The sequence below is a fragment of the Ruditapes philippinarum genome, unplaced genomic scaffold, assembly GCF_026571515.1.
Source record: "Ruditapes philippinarum isolate M1 unplaced genomic scaffold, ASM2657151v2 ctg1957_1_1_1_1, whole genome shotgun sequence".
NCBI lineage: Eukaryota > Metazoa > Mollusca > Bivalvia > Venerida > Veneridae > Ruditapes > Ruditapes philippinarum.
The window spans coordinates 216,436-242,981 of NW_026857326.1; the positions used below are offsets into that span (position 1 = coordinate 216,436).

Below are 26,546 nucleotides of genomic sequence, written 5' to 3' on the forward strand. Positions count from 1 at the left end.
TATAGACGTACTACACAGTCATTTATAGATGTACTACACGGTGATTTATAGATTTACTACACGGTGATTTATAGATGTACTACACAGTGATTTATAGATGTACTACACAGTCAGTTATAGATGTACTACACAGTAATTTATAGATGTACTACACGGTCATTTATAGACGTACTACACAGTCATTTATAGATGTACTTCACAGTGATTTATAGATGTACTACACAGACATTTATAGATGTACTACACAGACATTTAAAGATGTACTACACGGTCATTTATAGATGTACTACACAGTCATTTATAGATGTACTACATAGTCATTTATTGATGTACTACACAGACATTTATAGATGTAGTACACGGTCATTTATAGATGTACTACATAGTCATTTATAGATGTACTACACAGTCATTTATAAACGTACTACAACAGTCATTTATAGATGTACTACACAGACATTTATAGATGTACTACATAGTCATTTATAGATGTACTACACTGACATTTATAGATGTACTACACAGTCATTCATAGATGTACTACACAGACATTTATAGATTTACTACACAGCGATTTATAGATGTACTACACGGTCATTTATTTGATGTACTACACAGTCATTTATAGATGTACTACACAGACATTTATAGATGTACTACACGGTCATTTATAGATGTAGTACATAGTCATTTATAGATGTACTACACAGACATTTATAGATTTACTACACAGCGATTTATAGATGTACTACACAGTCATTTATTGATGTACTACACAGTCATTTATAGATGTACTACACAGTCATTTATTGATGTACTACACGGTCATTTATAGATATACTACACTGTCATTTATAGATGTACTACACGGTCATTTATAGATGTACTACACAGTCATTTATTGATGTACTACACGGTGATTTTATAGATGTACTACACAGTCATTTATAGATGTACTACACAGTCATTTATAGATGTACTACACAGCGATTTATAGATGTACTACACAGTCATTTATAGATGTACTACACAGTCATTTATAGATGTACTACACAGTCATTTATTGATGTACTACACGGTGATTTATAGATGTACTACACAGTCATTTATTGATGTACTACACGGTGATTTATAGATGTACTACAAGGTCATTTATAGATGTACTACACAGTCATTTATTGATGTACTACACGGTGATTTATAGATGTACTACACAGTCATTTATAGATGTACTACACAGTCATTTATAGATGTACTACACAGTCATTTATTGGCTCATTATAGTCAAGTATAGACTTATTACACAGGTAATTATAGACTTATTACAGTCTATCAGCGGTGTCATTGACTGAGTGGTTACGGTCTTTGACTTTAAACCACTTGCCCTTCACTGCTGTGGGTTAGAATCCTGACAGGGACTTTGGATTCTTTCATATGAGGAAGCTATTCAGCTAGCTTATAGAATGTTGTTGGTTCTACTAAGGTGACTGTTTGTGCCTGAAATAATGCACAGAAGGGCACCTTAGGTCTTCCTCCACCAGTAAAGCTGGAACGTTGCCAAATTACCTATACGGTGTCGTGTGATATAACAATCACTCAAACAAACAAACAGTCTATCATATACTTATTACACAGTCAATTTAAGACTTCTTTCACAATCAACTTCAGACTTTTTCTCACAGTCTGGATAATATAGACTTATTACACAGTCTATTGTATACTGAATATAATGCAGTCAATTATAGTTTTATCACACACTGTTATTCCCGGCCAGGTTATACCACACAGACAATGTTGGACTTATTACACAGTCTATTGTATACTGAATATAACACAGTCAATTATAGTTTTATCACACACTGTAATTCCCAGCCAGGTTATACCACACAGACAATGTTGGACTTATTACACAGTCTATTGTATACTTAATATAACACAGTCAATTATAGTTTTATCACACACTGTAATTCCCAGCCAGGTTATACCACACAGACAATGTTGGACTTATTACACAGTCTATTGTATACTTAATATAACACAGTCAATTATAGTTTTATCACACACTGTAATTCCCAGCCAGGTTATACCACACAGACAATGTTGGACTTATTACACAGTCTATTGTATACTTAATATAATGCAGTCAATTATAGTTTTATTACACACTGTTATTCCCGGCCAGGTTATACCACATTACACACTGTTATTCCCGGCCAGGTTATACCACACAGACAATGTTGGACTTATTACACAGTCTATTGTATACTTAATATAACACAGTCAATTATAGTTTTATCACACACTGTTATTCCTGGCCAGGTTAATACCCACACAGACAATGTTGGACTTATTACACAGTCTATTGTATACTTAATATAACACAGTCAATTATAGTTTTATCACACACTTGTTATTCCCGGCCAGGTTTATACCACACAGACAATGTTGGACTTATTACACAGTCTATTGTATACTTAATATAATGCAGTCATTTATAGTTTTATCACACACTGTCATTCCCGGCCAGGTTATACCACACAGACAATGTTGGACTTATTACACAGTAAATATTACCAAGTTACCACACAGATATTGGACTTGGGACATCCGTGGCCGAGTAGTTAAGGTCGTTAACTTCAAACCACTTGCCCATCACCGCTATGGGATCGAATTCTGACAGGGACTTTGGATTCTTTCCTGTGAGAAAGCACTCCAGCTAGCAAACAGAACGTCGTTGGTTCTACTCAGGTCACTGTTCGTGCCAGAAATAATGCACGGAAGGGCACCTTAGGTCTTCCTCCATAGTAAAGCTTGAACATTGCCATATGACCTATACTGTGTTGGTGTGACGTAAAACTTCAATCAAAACAATATTGGACTTATTACAAGTAAATATTATGAAGTTACAACAAGCTTGGAGTCACATTTATCAGGCTTTATTGTTATATTTTTTCCTTTTCCAAAAAAAAGACTACCAGATTTTTACATATGGCAATCTCACGAACATAGATTTCACTATTTTATAAATAAAACACTTAATTTATAAAACACTTAAGTTCAAAATGCACTCAAAACTTTTTCTTGAAAAAAAAAAAAAAATGAATAAAGTTCAATACATCTTTCTTTTTGGTTATCTTTTTAATTTGGGTTCTTTTATTTCTATGCCAAATGTATGAGATTCCATGTCTGAGATAAATATTTCAATATCTTAAATTTTTGTTCTGGACATAAGTGACACTTTACATGTACTTTTCTTTTGAAATCTAAATCATTAAATTAATAAAATTAACATAAATTCACTAAGTTTAAAAAAGACTAAAACAGCATATTATACTCACTAGGTACATATTGTATTGATTCACAAACGAATACTAAATAATTAATTCTTGAATAAGAATTATTTCACTTAATGAATTGTACATGATCTTTGTATATTTGAATTTCATTTTTTCAAATAATAATAACATTCTTTATCGACTGGTAAATTCGCTGATGAAAATCAATATTCTACATCTCAATATGGGATATATACTAGTATTGTATTGAACTTGCAAACTTATTAAAGGGACTCCACTGATATAAAATATTAATTATTATTGTATTGAACTTACAAAAAAATCATAATGAACAAAAAATAAAGCGTTAAACCTTTTAAACTTGAATCAGATTCAGAATCACAACTAAAAGATTTTCAATTTAGTCATGATTAAGTTTTTTTTATTATCTAATTACCATTTTTCTATTTTAAGTGCCGCAAGTCATTTATATAAAATTTCAAAATTTGAATTTTTTTAGTCCGCAGTGGACCACAGTGGAGATCCTTAACTGCTTATACTTCAAGATAATACATTCCTATGTAATAAAAGCAGATTATGATTTAGATAATAGGTAGCACACTACTAAATTCAATACGAGAAGTTGAGCATACAAATTTTAGTATTTTCCTCACCTATAAGTCATTCTTTAACTGGTTTTTTTAAAACGTCAAATTACAAAAATCTTGTTCTTATAATAGGTATAAAAGTTAAAATATTCCTTTAAAGAAAACAATATTCATTTCTGCAATAATTACACTTACAATAATTATGTCATTAAATGCAAAAGCTTTAAATTTTCAGCCATATGTCTAGAAAATTGGCTTAAGTGGTGACTACCAAATGACATACCCGACTTATAGAAGAGACCATCTTATAGAAAGCACTGACTTACAGCTGAGAAAACAAATAACTCTCTACAAGGATAAAATTACATTAAGGCAAAATATAGATTGAGTTTGAAATGTCATGCATCTACAAAATATATATGTGGACAAAATGTATCAAATAAATATATTTACACAAACAAAATTTGTGAAAAAAAATGGAAGATTTATAAAGTATAAAAAAAATGAACAAATTGGACAATACATATATATATAAAAATCACAGGTAAATATCATGAGTTATGTATCTTAACATTTTTTTTTATTGATTTCAAAATTTGCAACGGTTTAACACAATGATAAAAATGTTTATTTTTCTATTTACTCATTATTTTCAATAACATAAAAAAGCTAATACATAACTGTATACACTAGGCAGCAAAATAAACAATAAGCAAAACTAAAAATAATAAAATTTAAAAAAAAAACAAAAACAACTTGCCTCTAAGTTTTAAATGTCCTAATAAAGCACCAATAAACAAAATTAATCAAAACTTGAATGCTAGGAAAAATTGTCTTCTGCTAAAAATTTTGTCTACTTCAAATTTTTTATTCATCAAATTTTTTTTTTTCAAAATCCAAAAAAAAAAGAAGGGGGAGGGTGCTTCAAATAGCCTAATTTTGAATGGTCTAGTGCTTAAGCTTGGCAGCAATATGTCTGTCTGTTTAACACCAATTTTAACATATTTTTCAGTCATACCTTGCCAGTTTATCAACCTTTGTTGCTTTCCTGGATGGCTTACCGGTATTAACCAGTTTCTCTGCAAGTGACCAACTACTATTCTCACATGATTTCTAAATCAGTGGTGTGAAACAAATGACCATTACACTAAATGTCCAAGGTCAAATGTGATGGAGAAATTACGCTCGGCCTGAGCATTGAACCTACGATCATTGGATATACGTATATGGCCATGCATAAATTATTGTTTGCATTTTAAACCCTACCCAAGCAGCTTGGGGGATATATGTATATGCTTACAGCCTTTAAAGCTTAAACATAGAACCTATCAAAAAATTACAACATTATCCATTATCACCATCTATGGAATCACTTAAACCCTTAAAAACCATGCTTTATATCTGAAAATAGCCTTGTCCAGTTTTGTTTTTTTTCCATCTTGACAAAACCGTTCAACATTTTCAGTGAACATTTCAAAATATTTACCGAATGAATTGCAGACCAAAACATAGCAGACCAAAATCCTATGATAATGAATGTGCCAGCTAATCTTTGCACTGGTTTCATTTTTATAGAGTAAAGTAAACATAGGCTATTTCAAATGTATAATTACATCATAAGCAAACCCTGATTATATATGTGAAAAATTGATCCCGGTTATAGAACTTCACAAGGATCCTTACGTCTAAAAAGTTTGTTCCATACAAAATCGAATGACACTGATGGACCAAAAACTATTAAAAAAACTTGTGTATACACTACAGTCAAACCTGTATTAAAGACCACCTCTGAATGAATATAACCCTGCAAATAAAGGCCACTTTCTAAAAACCCTTCCGTGAAAAAATGGAACAAAGTAACCTCTAAATAAAGGTCACTTGTCTATTAAGACCATTACTTGTCACTCCCTTGGGTGACCTTTGTTGACATGATTGACTGTATATAAAAACCACCTCTGCATAGTTCTTCTTCAAACATCTGTCTATAGATGTAACTTTTAAAAAAATAAACAGGAAAACAATTCACATTAAAAAAAATTTAAAATGACTGAAAAAATTAAAACTACAGTAATTTTGTTTTAAGAAAATAATTGAAAAAAACTGAAAAAATAAACAGAGAAATTGTTTTAAAATTACACAATCAATGTGTCATATCTAATACCTATCATAAACAAGAGAATCCAGGATATATAATCTTTTTTCTTGATTAGGGGCGTGCAATAACCATTACAATATATTTGATATCGCAATTATATCTTATTTGGTATTATAATTATTATATCACTATTTCTTCTATATTGCAATATATATCAAGAGTATGGACTTTTCATCAAAACCCTAATGTTCTATTCAAGTTAGAAATATTCTCAACTTGTATATAGCTTGAATTCAAAATGGCATTTGCATAAAGTTGCTCAAACTCCATCATATATAAATGCCACTTTTAACACATTGTGAACTTTTATAAAAGGGCCAAGCCTCTGATGTAAACAGTTTCATTTGAACACAATTACATAAAAGGATAAACTATTTAATTCAACATTTTGTACGTCTAACCTTTGCATTTTAAATAGTTCATACAAATGTAATATATTTTAATATGAATGAATTTTCTTTGCAATACCCAGCCCTATTCTTAAATATACATATCTTAGTACAGTATCAGGTTAAATCCTATTTAGTTATATTAGAAATTAACCCGTTACTGTACTAAGGTGATGATATCTTGTTTATCAACAGGTAAAATACAGTTTGTTACGCTGATTTTCATTGGACAACAGTTCTGCCTCTTGTTACGCTGATTTTCATTGGACAATAGTTCTGCCTCTTGTTACACTGATTTTTATTGGACAATTGTCCTGCCTCTTGTTACGCTGATTTTGATTGGACAATAGTTCTGCCTCTTGTTACAATGATTTTTATTGGACAATCATTACGTCTGTATCTGTTATCTTTAAAAGATGGCTTACTATTGGGTAGAATACATAATGTCTAGGAAAGTAATGAAATTTATTGCAACTGTATTCACACACACGTAGACAAGTATGAAAATTATATAATTATGTCTGTGTAAAAAATTGACTAAATTTGTTCTAGACTAAAAGTGTGACTGGATTTTTAACGTCTATACATCTCCTTTGATCCCAACTCTGTTTCGTCTTGCTGAAAAACAAAACAAAAGAAAACAATGTTGATTTCCTTGTCCATCATTCTTTTTATATAATAGCGTATAATCAACCAAAGACTTTTAAAGTTAGAACTTCACTTGTGCAAAACAATCATTTAAAGTGATATTAATCCTATGGACACTCAAACGAGTCATTTTTCAATGACCCGCCTATAACGTAACACAAACATTAGCGCGCTTTAACCTAATGTTTATATATAGCGCAAATGACCTCCTGTTAAAGTATTATTACACTAGTGTAATATCGTTTTTATTAAATGGCTTTATTAAACTCCTGCATTGCGGTTTATGTTATAACAAGAGCTGTCCGTAAGACAGCGCGCTCGACTTTTTTATTGCTTGCCAATAAAAAAAGTTTTTGCAGTAAAAGGCAATACAAGAATCTCTGTATTTTTAAAGTGAACAATGGCCATGAGCATTAAGATATTTAGTGAAGAATTATTTTACTGAATTGTGTGATACCCTTGAACACTGCAGCAAAGTTTGAAATGTTTAAGTCAAAAGAGGGCTGGTAAGAAAGAAAAAAAAACTGAGTTGAGCCTTAAATAAATTTAATTCTAAGTCGATAAAAGGCCTTAATTTTTAAAACAAATCCTTGACAGAGTTACCTTCTCTTGCGTACAGATGGGGTAATGATGTGAAATAGCATTAAAAGTTTCAAAGCAATATCTCAAAGGGTTAAGGCAATAAGTGGATTTTACCCATATTCAATGTATTTTCTAAGTCAAAAAGGGGCATAATTCTGTCAAAAACCTTGACAGAGTTATGTCCTCTTGTCTGTTGATGAAGGTCGTGATGGTAAACAAGTATGGTCAGTTTCAAAGCAATACCTCCAATGGTTTTGAAATAAAGTGAGGTGGTACAAAAAACTTAACCAAGCTCAATACACTTTCTAAGTCAAAAAAGGGCCATAATTCTGTCAAAAACCTTGACAGAGTTATGTACTCTTGTCTGTAGATGGAGGTTATGATGGTGAACAAGTATGGTAAGTTTCAAAGCCATACTTGTAATACTTCTGAAATAAAGTGGGGTGGTACGAAAAACTTAACCAAGGTGTGACGCCAACGCCGACGCCGACGCCGGGGCGAGTAGGATAGCTCCCCTTTTCATAGAAAAGTCGAGCTAAAAAACTGAGTTGAGCCTTAAATAAATTTAATAGTATTAAACCCACTTTGAGAGAATAAGGTATTTTTACGTCACTCAGAACACCTTGGTAAATGACATAATAACATAATTTTTCAAGAAATCTATGCCAAGGAAGCAGTATATTTTTGTACAATCAGCATAATATATAGATTTGACTTTGTATGTGAAAGTATTATAGTTACCTTATAATACAAGTAATAGATTTTACCCATATTCAATGTATTTTCTAAGTCAAAAAGGGGCATAATTCTGTCAAAAACCTTGACAGAGTTATGTCCTCTTGTCTGTTGATGAAGGTCGTGATGGTAAACAAGTATGGTCAGTTTCAAAGCAATACCTCCAATGGTTTTGAAATAAAGTGAGGTGGTACAAAAAACTTAACCAAGCTCAATACACTTTCTAAGTCAAAAAAGGGCCATAATTCTGTCAAAAACCTTGACAGAGTTATGTACTCTTGTCTGTAGATGGAGGTTATGATGGTGAACAAGTATGGTAAGTTTCAAAGCCATACTTGTAATACTTCTGAAATAAAGTGGGGTGGTACGAAAAACTTAACCAAGGTGTGACGCCAACGCCGACGCCGACGCCGGGGCGAGTAGGATAGCTCCCCTTTTCATAGAAAAGTCGAGCTAAAAATGGATATTGACATAGGTATGGTCTGTGGTTAATCAATATTTGAAATGTTTTAAAATGGACAATAACTTGGCATCTTGCCCAGAAAAACTCATTTGTATGTCTATTTATAGTAACATACACAGTAACATTCTGTTGCTTTTTTTTTAAGTACTTCAGTAATCATGTATCATTGAAAGACTTAAACTGGTAGATCCTAGAATAAACCAGTTTAAAAAAACATCCTTATGTTTGACGTGTGTTCTCTCCTTCTCTTGATTTACTTGTTTTGTTTTTTTTTCCATTTCACATTCAGCACTACTTTCTTTTATAATTAAATGTTATAAAACTCATGTTTGCCCTCTTTACAGAAGGAAATATTCTATTTAATTTCTGAGGCATTATGTGCCTTTAAAATAAATTCTGTATTTACGTAAAATCAAATGCCATAACTATAACTATACCATTTATTTCATAACTCAGGCAACTGATAACTTCCCTGCATAACTCATCAGATACAACAGTATTTTAACATCAATCCTATCAACACTTTTGCCAAGTTGTCTAACAATAACTTTTCCACATAAAAGTGAATGCCAAAAGTTATAACTATATAACAATATATAATATACCCATGTATCTATTTTCTTTCATCAAAGAGTGACAAGTTTTGAGAGCCTTTCACACTAAAGATGAAAGAATAAAATAGGAACTATACTGTCCTACAAAGTATCAAAAAATTTGAATGACTGCAGTGTGTATGGGGCCAGGGTTAATTGGTGATGTGGGTGGGTTGGGGTTTAGGGGTGAATGGAAAGTGTGTGACCCACTTGACATTGAACTTTGTCCCTGTGACCTAACACTTGGTGAGAAAGGTAGTGTACACACCTGTGCAATGAGAATGCAGTGTTTGAATTAACTACTGTTTTATGACCATGGCTATTATTTAGAGGTAAGGTGACCTTGACCCAGTGACCTCTGAGTGTGTATTACAGGTAAAGGACATCAAGGTGCCTACATTTGAGAAATGTGAAGGCTCTGAATAAAAGGACCACTTGTCTGATGGCCACTATTAAAATTTAATGTTTATAGGTCACAACCACTTCCACCTGTGGGTATAGTGAAGTGCCATGCTCATGTGAAGTTAACTTTGACGCATGACCTGTAAGTGAATTTAACAAATCCAGTGCATCCAGTTGCATGTACTTATGATTTTTGGATACTGTCATTTGTGTAGGGACTTAAGTGTTATGATCAAAGTTTATGTTTGGTGACAAAAAAACAATCAGACAAACAAACAAACAAACCGACAGACAGACCATAAACAACATGCCCTCCTCATCTTATGACACAAAGGCATAAAAATAATATAAACTAATGCTTACTCTGATCGTAATTGTCCTGTAGTTTTGCTGTTACTTTAACTCGGGTCTCTGGGAATTCAAATGCCAATCCGAGAGTCATAAGTTTTTCATTCTCCTCTACCAGTTTTATAATTTTGGTCTCTATTTTATTACCAAGTACCTCTTGTTTCTGCAAAGGAAAAGATGTAAAATATATATAGATATATATATAATATATAAAAGAATTAAAAAAAATTAAAATCTTTTTACGTTTTTTATGTTTTTAGTAATACCTGAACTGCACTGTTTCTTATACTGAGCCACAACCAGTATAGAGCCTGGTCAGATTGTAAAGATCAGATGTGCTGGCTGGCCTTGGCTCTATACCGGTGGCAAAAAGGCTATTCACTTGCAGTTTCAGCAGATTCGGGGTCAATCACAGAAATACATAAACCATTTACACTTTTACTTGTTAATATCTTCACTTGAAATATTTCAATGTTTCACTGAATAGATTTTGACCAACAAATTCTTGCCTGCAAGTGATTCAAAGCCTGCTCAAGGTCATGCAGGTCTTAGATCCAAAGCATGCACCATGCTGAAGTTCACCTCAAAGTTGAGCATGTCTAAGATTCAAAGCCTGCCACCTTCACCTCAAGGTCACGCAGGTCTAAGATTCAAAGCCTGCCACCTTCACCTCAAGGTCACGCAGGTCTAGGATTCAAAGCCTGCCACCTTCACCTCAAGGTCACGCAGGTCTAAGATTCAAAGCCTGCCACCTTCACCTCAAGGTCACACAGGTCTAGGATTCAAAGCCTGCAACCTTCACCTCATGGTCACACAGGTCTAGGATTCAAAGCCTGACACCTTCACCTCATGGTCACACAGGTCTAGGATTCAAAGCCTGCAACCTTCACCTCAAGGTCACACAGGTCTTACATTCAAAGCCTGCGACCATCACCTCATGGTCACACAGGTCTAGGATTCAAAGCTTGCAACCTTCACCTCATGGTCACACAGGTCTAGGATTCAAAGCCTGCCACCTTCACCTCAAGGTCACGCAGGTCTAAGATTCAAAGCCTGCCACCTTCACCTCAAGGTCACACAGGTCTAGGATTCAAAGCCTGCAACCTTCACCTCATGGTCACACAGGTCTAGGATTCAAAGCTTGCAACCTTCACCTCATGGTCACACAGGTCTAGGATATTCAAAGCCTGCAACCTTTCACCTCGGCAGAGGTTTTAACCTGTAATCCTTATATTTCAAATCTGATGCTCTCCATATTGTGCTATGCAGAAGAGGCTCTATCAAAATGTTAATTATATTGACATACCTGGTTAGCTGCACGAAATTCCGTGCATGTCTTATGTACATTTATTGCTTTCAAGATTTCCACGATAAGTTCTCCAGTTACGAAATTGGACTCTATATTTAACTTTTTCAATGTTTTGTTTTCTGACAGACCCTCTGCAAGTTTCTGAAACAAAATATAAAATGTGCATAGTAACTTTAAGGGACTCCACTGAGGTGTGTTCAAAAGATGGGACTTGAATAGTTTTTTTGGAATTATTTTCCATTTGACATAAGTTTTCACCAATAACTTTTGTGCAAAATTTCAGATCATTTGATCATTCCGTTTTTCAAGAATTATTATTCTTTAAATAGTGAAAAATGGCCCCAAATACAAATCAGGCTAAGAATAGCAAAAAAATATGATTTATAGTTAATTTCTTAATCTTCTTTTCCATATCCTTAGCTTAAAGTGTCCCAGCTGATCTTTGCAAGAAATACAAATTTTCAGTTTTAGGCTTTTGCACCTCAGTGGAGTTCCTTTAACATCAAATCGACAAAAAGTAAGAAATTAAGAAAAATATCAACCATTATGACCTGCTAAATTTCTCAAGTGGACTTGTCCCATTTCAGTTTTATTTTAATTGCCTGAACTACTCTGAAGTTGTCCAAAATATTTCAGTGTTTCAAACTTGTACTTCACGTTATATAAATTGACTTGTTTATTTGGTCTTCACATCAGACATGCATGCAGTGTCACAAGCCTTGGATCGATGTAACAAATAAATGAAATGTGCTCTCTAAACTCTGCCTATTGCATTGTAAAAACAACTCTCTGGAAACCATTTTTCTATTTTTAGTAACAGTGCCCTTGACTCTAAGCCAGATCTCCACAGAAGCTTGCTGTATACTAAGATTCATTACAATATCTTGTTGCAAACTCTAGTTATCGAAAGGAAACCACCTGTTTGATGCCAACCTGACAGACTGGAATTGGCATTTTCCAACTAATAACCAGGGTTTTCAAAATTTAACCCCCCCACCCCAAAAAAAACACAACATATATCAATAAAGCAAAAATATCTTGGTTACCTTGGCAACTCGATCAGTCATAGCAACACTGGCCATTTCAAGGATTTCTAGGTTTGTGTTTGTCTTCAGACCCTCGCAGATGGCCTCCAATCTCTCAAAGGAAATATTCTGAAAAATCATGAACAACAAGTTACATTAACATACAGCAAAAAAAGGAACATAATTTTAGTCTATATTCATACACATTGCTTGACAATGTGACCTAATAAACAGAGATAGCCAAGTTTATCCGACAAGGCTTTATCAAGCACACATATTAGGACATAACATATTGACGATAGCAGGATAAAAAGTTCTGAATGCAAAACAGTTGTTTATCACACACCCATGCCCGATTTTGTGACTCCGTAAATTAGGTATTGCACGGCCGTGCATATATTTTGACGTGACGTCATAAGCGATATACAAACATAGTGTAAAGACGCGCTAAATGTTATCGTTATACTACAGATGCGTCAATGAAAAATGACTCTCATTTCACTTTAACAATCTTTATTTTGGGTATGTGATAAATAGAATATTAAATTCTTGTAATTTCATTACTAAATTTATTGCAATCGTTGAATAAAATAATATAATGCTCGCCAGAGGCTCGCATAATATGATTTTATTCAACTTGTGCAATAAATTCAGTATTGAACTTACACTCATTCAATATCCTCTGTATTTCTCTTTCATATTTTAACGGTTACAACTGTTTCATTTCAAACCTTTAACTTCTCTGAGAGGTCAGATTATATGTATCAATATAACATCCAGATTGAGTTCCAGCAGTACAAAGGTCAAACATAAAGGTCAAGGTTATATTACCTAAATTTCAGCTGAACAAAGGTCAAGGTTATATTTCCTACATTTCAGCTGAACAAAGGTCAAGGTTATATTACCTAAATTTCAGCTGAACAAAGGTCAAGGTTATATTTCCTAAATTTCAGCTGAACAAAGGTCAAGGTTACATTTCCTACATTTCAGCTGGACAAAGGTCAAGGTTATATTTCCTACATTTCAGCTGGACAAAGGTCAAGGTTATATTTCCTACATTTCAGCTGGACACAGGTCAAGGTTATATTTCCTACATTTCAGCTGGACAAAGGTCAAGGTTATATTTCCTACATATCAGCTGGACAAAGGTCAAGGTTATATTTCCTACATTTCAGCTGGACAAAGATCAAGGTTATATTTCCTACATATCAGCTGGACACAGGTCAAGGTTATAATTCATACATATCAGCTGGACAAAGGTCAAGGTTATATTTCCTACATATCAGCTGGACAAAGGTCAAGGTTATATTTCCTACATTTCAGCTGGACAAAGGTCAAGGACACAGGTCAAGGTTTATATTTCCTACATTTCAGCTGGACACAGGTCAAGGTTATATTTCCTACATTTCAGCTGGACAAAGGTCAAGGTTTATATTTCCTACATTTCAGCTGGACAAAGTAAGTCAAGGACAAAGGTCAAGGTTATATTTCCTACATTTCAGCTGGACAAAGATCAAGGTTATATTTCCTACATTTCAGCTGGACAAAGGTCAAGGTTATATTTCCTACATATCAGCTGGACAAAGATCAAGGTTATATTTCCTACATTTCAGCTGGACAAAGATCAAGGTTATATTTCCTACATTTCAGCTGGACAAAGGTCAAGGTTATATTTCCTACATTTCAGCTGGACAAAGATCAAGGTTATATTTCCTACATTTCAGCTGGACAAAGGTCAAGGTTACATTTCCTACATTTCAGCTGAACAAAGGTCAAGGTTACATTTCCTACATTTCAGCTGGACAAAGGTCAAGGTTATATTTCCTACATTTCAGCTGGACAAAGGTCAAGGTTATATTTCCTACATTTCAGCTGGACAAAGATCAAGGTTATATTTCCTACATTTCAGCTGAACAAAGGTCAAGGTTACATTTCCTACATTTCAGCTGGACAAAGGTCAAGGTTATATTTCCTACATTTCAGCTGGACAAAGATCACAGACAAAAGTCAAAGTTATATTTCGTACATTATCTTACCTTTATGTTATTCAGGTTGAGGTGTTTAAGGCTTGAGTCATTGTCCTTTATCTTTTGCAGACTTTCCTCTACGTCTGTCATGTTTGGTGGTTCAAAAGGGATTACCCGGAGCTGTTCTGACTTTGCCATTCCTGTAAGTCGGGGGACAAAAACAAAGAAATTTTATTGGTATTACCAAATTATTGCCAATAGCAAAGTTACTGTGGCAGATATAACATTTTTACAAGATAGTAACAATTTATTACAAATGCTTTGAATAAATTTTGCAACATTCTTTTCTTTCTCTCTCTTTACTAAATATTCTTAAAGTGTATGTGTAAGTATACAGATTCAACACAAAATAACAAGAGCTACTACTAGGATCGTAGGCTCGACTATTTTCAGTGCTTGATAGTAAAACAAGAGCCTCTTGAAGTTTAAAAATTGTCATAATTCTCATTCTGGCAAAATCTGTTAGAGTTATGGGTCTTGGACAGTGACCTCCTATTACAATAGTACAATAGCTCTCCATATTCTTCAAACAGTCAAGCTAAAAATTACTGAATATTCTAGTTCTGATATAAATTTAATAATAAAATGTTTTTAATTGTAAGACTGGTTTACAACTCTAAAAAAAACCCTGAATATGTAACCTTTTAAGATTGGTTTACAATTTTGACAAAAATGAGTATGATATCCAAAACAGCCAATAATATGTTTATAATGCTTGACTGATTCACAATTCTCACAAAAATGAGCATGAGTTCTAAAAGAGCCAATAATATGTTTGAAATGTTAGACTGGTTATGAGCATGTGATCTCTAAGAGCCAATAGAATGTTTTAGATTTAAGACTGGTTTACAATTTTAACAAAAATGAGCATGTGATCTCAAAGAGCCAATCGAATGCTTAAGATTGCTAGACTGGTTTTACAATTTTGACAAAATTGAGCATATGTTCCAAAATAGCCAATAGAATGTTTTAGATTTTAGACTGGCTTACAATTTTAACAAAAATGAGCATGTGATCTCAAAGAGCCAATTGAATGCTTAAGATTAATAAACTGGTTTTACAATTTTGACAAATTGAGCATATGTTCCAAAATAAGCCAATAGAAATTTTAGAGTTTTTAGACTGGATTTTTCGTTTTAACAAAAATGAGCATGTGATCTCAAAGAGCCAATCAAATGCTTAAGATTGCTAGACTGGTTTTACAATTTTAACTAAATGGAGCATGTGATCTCAAAAATCAAAATAGCCAATAGAATGTTTTAGATTTTAGACTGGTTTTACAATTTTCACACAAAAAAAGTCTTACCTGCGAATCCACCTCCCTCAAGTTTCTCGTCTCGTTCCGATGCATAAAACTGGGTCTGATTCAACATGCCATGAAAACCAAGAACGGCTGAAATATAATATGAAAACAGTTGTTACGATGATCGCACTTGAGAAAAAAGAAAGATTGTTGACCTATTTTTTAAGGCCTGGAAGGTTGGAGCCTGTGTAATAAATGTGACACTGAAGCACTGAATGAAATGGAATCATTTCTTCATACAAACTTTTTTTGTTGTTGTCAAAATCTCGTTTGAAATTCACGAACATGTTTGAATTGTTTGGTTTGTTGACACACCAACACAGTTTAGTGTCATATGGCACCAAAACAGGAAATATGATTTTGGCTAATCTCTGGTGTTACGAACTTACAGCAACACCTGGGTCACAACCACCTCACCTGCAGGAGCCAAGAGATGCATAGACTCCAGTAATTCAAGCTCATTTTGTCGCCTCATATGATCATGAAAAGTGAAAAAGGTGGTTGCAATTCTGATGCCTAAAACTGTTTAAGGCAACCCTCAGCCACATGAGGGACAAACTTGTATAGACAACAGTTAAAGAGCTACTGGTATGATTGACTGTGACAGCAAATTTTCATAATGGTCTTTTAACTTTGGAAATGAAGTTATTTTACAGTTTTACTACAGAATTTTTTTTTATTTTGTCTATTATTATCCAGTCAGTTGCAGCAGCCTAACACACTATAAAGAATATGACATAGTAAAGAAATAAGATACCTGCCAAATCGACGAGCTCGTCTTCTGTAGCCTGTTGTAGAATATCGTCCCATTCCGTGTCGATCTCTTCTTCTTCTTTGGTTTTCTTCACTTCCTTCGGTTTCCATGGTTTCTCTGAAACATCGTTTGAGTCACCTGTAGATAATGTAGAGACATGCGTAGGTTAGTGTGAGGGGCATGCACAAAATGCACATAGGGGGAAAATCATGTGACAAGTCATGTGACTGCAGTATCACACAGTTATTATATACAATGTCATGTTAAAATGCAACATTGTGTAAACAGGTAAAAAAGAGTTCAAGGCTAAATATTCAAACAGGTTAATTAACAAGCAAGCATATAAATACATGTATATGACTAATATCACACAAAGCTATATTGTTGGACAAACACAGGTAAGGGAAGGGCAAATATGTGATATTTACACATGTACATCAGCAAGCGAATTGGTCTTATCCTACATGTAACAAGGGCAAATAACTATGTGATATTCACACAGGTAAATCAGCAAGCATGTTGGTCATATCCCACAAGTAACAAGGGCAAAAAGTGATTTTTACACAGATTAATCAGAAAGTGTGTTCCTCTTATCAAACTAGTACAACAAGGGCAATAACTCAAGTAAATATATAATAACTTTTCACACATACAAAATGAGCCGTGTCACGACAAAACCAACATAATGGGTTTGCCACCAACATGGATCCAGACCAGTCTGCGCCAATGTGAAGGATGGTCTGGGTCCATGCTGGTCGCAAACCAATTATGTTGGTTTTGTTGTGACGCATCTCAAATGATAATACAGACATTGAACAATGGTCATGCAGTTATATCTGAAGATCATAATACTAAATCATTTTCCAATGCCTAGGATTACAAATGAAATGAATACTGCATAATTATACAGTTTGTTTACTGCAAAAGCTTATGTCAATTATACTCTTAAATATGCTTACGAGTTATACTACTTATTAGGAGCCACATGTAGAACATAAAATGAGCCATGTCACGACAAAACCAACATAATGGGTTTGCGACCAGCATGGATCCAGACCAGCCTGCGCATCCGCGCAGTCTGATCAGGATCCATGCTGTTAGCTTACAAACCCTATGACAAGTAGAGAAACTGATAGCGAACAGCATGGATCCTGATCAGACTGTGCGGATGTGCAGGCTGGTCTGGATCCATGCTGGTCGCAAACCCATTATGTTGGTTTTGTCGTGACGCCGCTCAAATATTTCTTATGAACATTTAACTTTTATCTCTCATGTACATATAAAATGTGTATTTGTATGGTACACATAAACCATCTTTTGATTTCAAATTATAAATCTGTTGTTCACAAATAACTTTCGCTTTTATACAAGTTAATTATCTTTTGTGTACACAATAATTATCTCATTTTTAAGTCCCTTTTTTTGCACAAATGTATTTTCTTGTAAATAAACTCATATACATGTAGTAATGCAGCTCCATATTAGACTATATTCATGCTTTGATTATTTTTTTAATTTGAAACAAGCTGAACTTATAATAATCTTCAACAATGCATGCATGGTTAAACACAAATTATACTCATATCATTCACACTACATACTTCTACATTACCGGTATTAGTTAAACAGATTTTTTTCAGTGGTTATATGGCCCTATATAAACAATTGTTTTGCATTATATAGCCCAAACAACTATATAACCTATTAAGAATCTTAAGAACGAATTTAATAATAATACAGTTAACTTCGTTTATTTGAAAAGAAAAAAGTGAAACTTCTTCATAAATGAACAGCTGCCGGGTTGATATGAGCATCAAGATCCAATGAAAAGCAATGTTACAAATGTGCAGAATAACAAAATATAAATCTGTATAGTTAAACTGATGCACAATGCAGGACCAATTGTTAGTAACTTTATTCATGAAATAAATTATCAATACAGTCATATTACCAAAGTTAAATTTTGCAATTTATTTTCTAAAATCCTCTCATAGTGAAAATAAATATTTTTCATAAATTAACGGGACTCCATTGAGGTTTTTTGACATGACTGGACTTGGAATATCTTTCTGAGATTTGAATACTAATCGATGTTAGTCTGGAACAATAACTTGTGTTAATTCCTTCATCTCTTTTTCCATGATAATCATCTATATTGTTGAAAATGATCCAAAAATGAAAATTGTTGCAAACACTTTTCAACCAATTGAATAAAATGAATTGAATAAAAATCTATTTCCTATTTAATTCTGAGTATTTTACTTTGTTATCCTTTGCAGTTTTTTTCCATTCTAAATGATTCACTTCATATTTGTAAGATTTTCAAATTTTATGTTTTTAGGCCTTATGGACCTCAGTGGAGCCCCTTTAAGGTACACTAGAAAACATAACTAGATAAGATATATGTGATTACTTGTTAATGATTTGTTTCAAAAATAATATTGAGAAGAAAATATGAAAAACTTGAAATAATTTTTATTCGGTTAAACATATCACATAAATGCTTTACATTTTTAGTAGACTATGTTTTATACATTCATGATTGTAATTTGTTTAAAATTTTTGTTTGCTCAGTCTGAGTCACACTTTCTTGTTAAATACAATGTACATTATATACTTAACCTTGCTTACGGCAAATTAATCTGTTCATAACACCATTGCAAAAAGCCACCAGTTGCAAAATATAGGTCAGGTAATTAGTGAATGAGTATTATTAGGAAAATATTTTAGGACACCAAAATTTACTAAAGAAGCTTTTGAGAAATAAAAATGAACTCATTTCAGGGGGCATAATGGGCCTTTGATTAGAAAACAGATTTAGGTCTACATTATGTTTATTTATATTTTGTTTCTAAAAATACTGTTAAAACTTAAATGTGTCAGCTGATCACGGACAACACTGGTTGAATTGGTCATAGACACTTGGATCAGACCCTGACCACCCAACATGATACGCCCCTGTCAACACTATCAAAAATCTTTGAACATTTAAAAAACTGAATGAAGCATCTATTACAATGATAAAACTGGCTTTCAATTTTTGAATAAATAGAAAAAATTCCCTTTACCATCAATTGAGAATTGATGACTTGCTTACTGGTTTGAGTATATAGTTACATATATATATAATATATATATCTTTTCTATCTTAAAGAGGTGGGGCAATTCACAGTGCTTTCAAATTTAAGAACCCCAGGGCCTTTGATGATGGTATATATGTAGAGTACTGTAGATATAAATAAACCTTTCATCTGTCGCTTAAAAATATACAAGATTTTATGGACTTGAACCAAAAAGAGGCAGGGCATTGAAAGTGCAGCTAAGTTTCTAATCTTAAATCACTTGGCGAAAGAACCCCAGGCTCTTCAGTAATTGTACTTATGTTGTTATAAAGAACTCTTACAGTTTTAACTAATATCATTATATCAATGTCACTTAAATTCATCATCATCACTTTAGGGTAAGTGTTTAGTTAATTAATATGAACTTTTATTAACACCTGTTGTATACCTCTAGTAACTGTTGTACCAATGCTTGCATTTGTTTGTTACAAACAGTTTATAGATAAAGTGACAGTGAAGCTATATTAGCCAGTGTTGTATTGCATTTTATCGTGTTTTTTATGATTCATAGAGGATAAGAAATTAGTGTAGATTCAATACTGAATTTATTGAACAAGTTGAATCAAATTATATCATGCGAGCCTTTGGTGAGCAAAATATTTCATTCAACGAGTTCAATAAATTCAGTAACGAACCTACACAAGTATAATATTCTATTTATCACATATCCGAAACAAAGACTGTATAAAGTGCAAAACAATCAATTTTCATTGACGCGCCTATAGCGTAACTTTAACATTTTGGGCGCCCTTATGCTATGATTGCTTTAACTCAAATGACGTCATATCAAATGAATGCTCGGCCGTGCAAAACCATTTTTACAGAGTCGTAAAATCAACACGAGTATGTGAAAAAGAGAAATATGTACTCTTTATAGAAACTGCTTTTGCATACAATCATTCAGCAACCGACATTACCACCATGAAGATGATGGTCGCGGAAATTTAAATTTTCTATCTTGACATTCCCAAAATTAATAATAGAAAGTTCTAAAAATAGAAGCTTAAGAGAAGTCCATTTAAGAAATTCAACTAGTTCAACACTGGCCTATGACATAACATACCTGGAGCCTTTTTCACGTACTGCTTTATGTTTTCCCAATCCTTCTCATCCTTGGCCTTCTTTTCGAGAAAGTCGAGCAGTTTCTTACGACTGAACGGTCCGGATGGGCTCTTATCCGTCTGAGACTTCATACGCTCCGATGGTGGCAGGAAAGAGTTCTGAAAACAATTTGCTTAAAGATTATAATACACAAATTAGGCCGAAAGTTGATATTTGAAAATACTGATAATTGTTTTATAGTACCTTTTTAAATGTAATGTCAGATGTGTGTTTAACCGCCTCCGTGGTCAAGTGGTTAGAGTCGATGACTTCTAATCCAGTTACCTCTCTGGCATAGGTTCGATCCCTGGGAGATGCTTTGGTAGTTTAACGTGGAGGAAGGTGGTCTAGCACTGGTGTAACTCTCCAGGTACAATGGTTAGGCTATATGACTGAAATACTGTTGGGAAAAGGCATAAAATGAAACAAACAAACAAAAAAAACAAAAGTTTACAACATAACAGGTAAACACATTATTACTACATAATTATAGTGTCAGTAAAAAAACTGGCAGTTTTGTTTTGTTTTTTTCTTCAGAAAGAACCAAAATTAACATGACCAATAACATGGATTGCAGCTTCCAAATCAAAGTATGCACATTCTATCTTTCAAATTCGACAATTTCAGTAAGAATTTCCTAGATTTCAATAAATTTCTGCAACAAGAATTTTTACGCAAAGATGATCAGAGATTACTTTATCTTTAAGCTTTAAAGGGTCATTTCAAAATGCAGGGGAATAGGTAAATATAAACTTATGTTGGTATCCCGTATACCTTAATGTAGTAACAAAACAGAACAGGACTTTATTTTCTCTCAGGTACTCAAGTAATGATCAGGAGTTCAGTGATAAATTAATATCACCCAGTATAATACAGTACTTCTGACATACAAAAAATGTATCCAAAATATTAACCAATACTGATCACATGTGAGAAATGATTCTTTTTGTTGTTGTTGTTTTTGTTGTTGGGTTTACCATCCCATGAACACACTATAGATCATATGGCGACTTTTCAGCTTTACTGGTGGAGGTAACCTCAGACCCATTTCTCTACATTACTCCTATTTTAGGCACAAACAGGAAACCTCACTCCGAGTAGAAGCACTGACGTTCTGTAAAGCTAGCTGGATAGCTTTCTCACATTGTCACATAAAGGATCCAAAGACACTGGCATGGCTCGAACCTACAGAAGTGAGAGGCGAGTCACAGGTGACGAATGAACTTAATATATATATATATTGGCAAGACTTGTTAAATGCAATAAACTTTACACAAATTAACAAAAGTCTATCGTCAAAGTATGTTTATATAAGTAGGTGGGTAGTGTTGGGGATGGGTGGGGTTTGAACTGTCATTATTTAGTCACACAAGGCATCAACAAAGTCAAAGAACAAAAGAGACATAGAAACAGGGAAAAAACTTGACTATTCTCAGTGCTTAATAATTGATACTAACAGTAAAACAAAAGCCTGAATTATAAATGTAGAGTTTTTTAAGTTCAAAAACGGTCATAATTTATTAAGTCAAAATACATGTAAAGAGTTATGGGCTTTGGACAGTGAACTTCTATTATGTTTTCAAATAAGTGTGTGAAGTTTCAATCTATTCCCGCCAAAAGCTTTGGAAATACTACAGTAACTTGCACTCAAAATTTTATGACCCCCAGAAGTGTAATTACGACACTTGGGTGAATGTAATTACTGATTATAATAAATGTTTTAATTATTATAGCGCCCCCTATACTTTGAAAGGTCGAGTTAAAAACCGAAATATTTGGCAGCCAATTAATTAAATAGCATTGTTTTGAACCACAAGCTTCTTCAGCGTACCACAAGAAAAAATATCGTAACTTACGTCAGGGTCGAAATCACCATTCAACTCATCTAACTCCTCTGCCGTCAGCTGAGCCAGTAAATCATCCAAGTTTTCAAGGTCGACATCCACGTCCTTGCTAGTAGACCGCTGCAAAAATTCTACGTCAGACATTGTGATCGAGCGTTATTCAAACTGAAATCAGAGAAGAAGAACAAAAATCATGTTTTACGTGACATTCCAAGATAAACTTTTTGTTTGTATAATTGTAATGAACATGTCTTTTACAGTACAAGAAGGTCTGACAATATAATGACATCTCTCCCTTGCAGAACTTAATTTAAAATTATTGGCTTAACCACTTTTGGTTGGGGCAGATTAGTTTAACACTGCAGGCTTGTAACATTGCTTTTCAATAGATAAAACCAGAGACATAGATAACATATCTATGTCTCTGATAAAACTTAAAAGCCACAAAATAATAAGAATAAACACCCAAAAGGTTTAACATAGAATAAAATTCCGCTACATTCACAAATGAAACACAAAAACAATTTTTGAATAAACTTATAATAAACACTCAGATGAAAACACACTGTCTTATTCCCAATCAATTATAATAAACTTCCCAAACATGAAATAAACAACCAAAACACATTAATTCCCAAACAATTGAAAGTAACTTCCCAAACATACATTGTAAATATACACACAAAACTAATTCCCAGTCAATTAGAATATTAAACTTCAAAACATAAGAAATAAACACTGTACACAAATTCCCAAATAATAAGAATTAACTTCCCATACATAAAATAAAAACCCAAACACACTAATTCCCAAATATTTAGTATATTAACTTCCCAAACATGAAATAAACACCAAAAACATACTAATTCCCAGTCAATTAGAAAAAAAATTCCAAAACATGTGAAATAAACACTAAAAATACACTATAAGAATAAACTTCCCAAAAATAATAATATACACACAATACACAACAAAATGGGGTAAAGTCAACCTGTCTGTAAACGTGTTATCATGTCCTATGTAATAACACGTTTACAGACACGGTGAATATATTATGCCAGGCCTTGAAAATGCTTTTACTGCTAGGTAATGAATGTCATCATAAGATACTTGTACCTATGTTCCCTTCCTATCCCATATAATACAAATATAGAGGTGTATATATATACATGTAATCATATATAAACCTTGGCACAGGAGTGAAAATACAGCCATTTTTAATAATCAAAGTACTTGAGGTTTGTTTTTTTACTGATGGACGGCAATTTACACATTCTGACTTCTTCAATATTTTTAGTTCACATTTGTTGGCAACCATTTACTGATGGAGTGCATTTTTTTCACATTCTTAAAAGTAATCTTCAATAGTTTTTTTAGTTCGCACTCGTTACCTATATGCAAATATTTTTCGGGGGAAATCCGTCCAAATAAATTACATAATTATTATAATCAAATAATTTAGCTTCCTGATTTTACAATCTAGCCTCGGCCTACTGACGTAATAAACAGAAAGTTAACTACTGTAGACTTTATGCTTGATTGACAGAGGATAAATATATAATTTGGAATACATATGTGTAACCAAACAGTTTTAATAAACATGTGTTGTAGTAACTTAAAGCAGCATGCCGCCAGATTCATGCTTATGTTCATGAAAATTTTGAAAATGTATATAACAGCATAATTTTGTGAAGTAACCAAAGAAACAATTTACACATTATCAATGGCACTTACAAACCACGTAAATTACCAAGAAGTGGTCAAAATACGCTTAAATAGCCTTTACTGCGTAACGCCGTAGAAATATATTTGTAAATTACTGAAAAATCAGTCATTAATCGCACATAATATGTAAAATATTATTGTCAGAATCTTGAAACTTTTTAATTTACCTTACTACTAGTACATTTTTCTCAAGTTTGATTCTATTGAAATATTTTGACTCATATGGAGGCATGTACATGTAGCTTTAAGTCACCATCTTAAAAATTAATGATGTATATGTACTGTAGCAGACCCTATCAATCAACTAGCTAATATTAATTACCATTAATTAATACATCATTTACTTAATTTTACATGTAATTAACACATCATTTACTTACTGTTACATGTAAATCAATGGACATAATTAACATAATCACTTATATATGTCAGCCAATTAATTAGGTTACTAAGGTACCCTTCTGCTTACATAGATGTTACTATTATTTCCAAATTCAAAAGGCTTGTCCTAAGCCTCCCAAAAATATTGCGAAAAAAAACTACAGGCCAATAATCATTTAGGCCTAAGAAATACTACCGTTTTTATTTTTCAAAAACTGTTTGGTATTATTTGTTACAATTTGTGCGATTTTTGACCAATTTTGAAGTATTTTTCACCATATTAAAATTTTCTACTGCAATTAGTAACGCAGTAATTAAGGGCTATTTTTGCACATTTTGACTTCTTTTTGTTGATTTATAATTATGGGTTGTACTTGCAGCTGCTTGCAACATGAAATATATTACCTTCGTTTTCTTCATAATATTTCACCTTTTTATGCATTTTCTCAATTTTCATGAAAATAGCATGTATCTGGAGGCGTGCTGCTTTAAAGGGACACAACTGAGGCCTAAAAGTTTCAAAAGAAAATTTGAGCCGCATCACGACAAAACCAACATAATGTCTTTGCGACCAGCATGATCCAGACCATCCTGCGCATCATTTGTTCGCTTACAGACCCTATAACAAGTAGAGAAACTGATAGCGAACAGCATGGATCTTGATCAGACTGCGCGGATGCGCAGGCTGGTCTGGATCCATGCTGGTTGCAAACGCACTATGTTGGTTTTGTCGTGACGTGGCTCATTAGATTTTCTGACATAGACCTGCTGAGGCACTTTCGACAGAAAGATATGCAAAAGATAATAAAGAATTAAATAAACTCAGAAATAAATTGGAAATCGCATTTTTGTGCTATTTGTAGCCCGGTCTTGAGTGAAAAGCATTTCATTTTCAGTGTCTATTCTAGGATTTGAAAAGCAGGGAGGATTTTTTTCAAAAAGATACTACATTTTGTTGATTTTTTTCCTTCTTTCTCTATGTAAAATTGTCCCCCTGCCTCTGAAAAAATAGGGAGGAAATTCAAAAATATTGGTGAATCCCCCCTCCTAGAATAGACACCGCATTTTTCAAGGTTAGAATAATTATTCTAAATAAATGAATGTCAGCATAGGATCTGGAATTTTGCACACAATTTATTGGTCTGGACCTTCATCAAATAGAACATTAATCTCTGTAAAGTATTTCAAGTCCAGTCATGTCAAGAAACCCCAGTGAAGTCCCTTTAACAGTGTTTAAGGGTTAAAAAAAATAATATCAATGAAAATGAAATTTTTACAAACCTTTCAAAAGATCAAATATTCACAAATTCACTCAACATACATGTACATAAATAAATATTCTCAAATAATCCACAGCATTTATTACTATCCACTCTGTTATATCTATAATTATATCAACAAGCAAGAAATAACACCTTCAAGATGTGTTAAACATACTCAATATCTGGCTGTGCTTATTGTACTATAATAAACCATTAATCTATAAATAGTAACAAGGCATTTACCTGTGTAACAAAAGGTATGCCCATGCTGGTTATAGGTCCAACATGATAATTTGACCAATAGAAACTGATTACAGAATTGATGAGTATAGGTACAACATGATAATATGACCAATAGAGACTGATTACAGATGTGTATAGGAAATTAGGTCCAACATGATAATACGATCAATGTCGACTAATGACTTAAGAACTATATTAGGATTCCTAATTAATTTGTTGAATAGTGAAACTGAAAGTTAGCAACTTTGTTAT

The 26,546-nt window shown here is 33.2% G+C and overlaps 1 protein-coding gene across 3 annotated transcripts in view; it reads right to left on the reverse strand.

The window, feature by feature from the left end:
* Window positions 1-2,920: 2,920 nt before the first annotated feature.
* The window catches only part of LOC132749393 (tropomodulin-like), a 29,306-nt gene continuing 5,680 nt past the window's right edge, over window positions 2,921-26,546 (reverse strand). Inside the window, exons 1-10 of one of the 3 annotated variants that reach the window (XM_060739124.1) lie at window positions 26,071-26,206; window positions 22,696-22,848; window positions 20,802-20,958; window positions 16,620-16,754; window positions 15,866-15,952; window positions 14,569-14,699; window positions 12,554-12,661; window positions 11,505-11,648; window positions 10,214-10,361; window positions 2,921-7,045 (exon numbers count right to left, since the gene is read on the reverse strand). In XM_060739124.1, the coding sequence (XP_060595107.1) occupies window positions 7,008-7,045; window positions 10,214-10,361; window positions 11,505-11,648; window positions 12,554-12,661; window positions 14,569-14,699; window positions 15,866-15,952; window positions 16,620-16,754; window positions 20,802-20,958; window positions 22,696-22,827 (1,080 nt within the window). In that variant the 5' untranslated portion in view covers window positions 22,828-22,848; window positions 26,071-26,206 and the 3' untranslated portion in view covers window positions 2,921-7,007. Of the gene's footprint in view, window positions 7,046-10,213; window positions 10,362-11,504; window positions 11,649-12,553; window positions 12,662-14,568; window positions 14,700-15,865; window positions 15,953-16,619; window positions 16,755-20,801; window positions 20,959-22,695; window positions 22,849-26,070; window positions 26,207-26,546 lie in introns of those variants that run through there. The other 2 variants (XM_060739125.1, XM_060739123.1) reach the window with 2 other exon arrangements.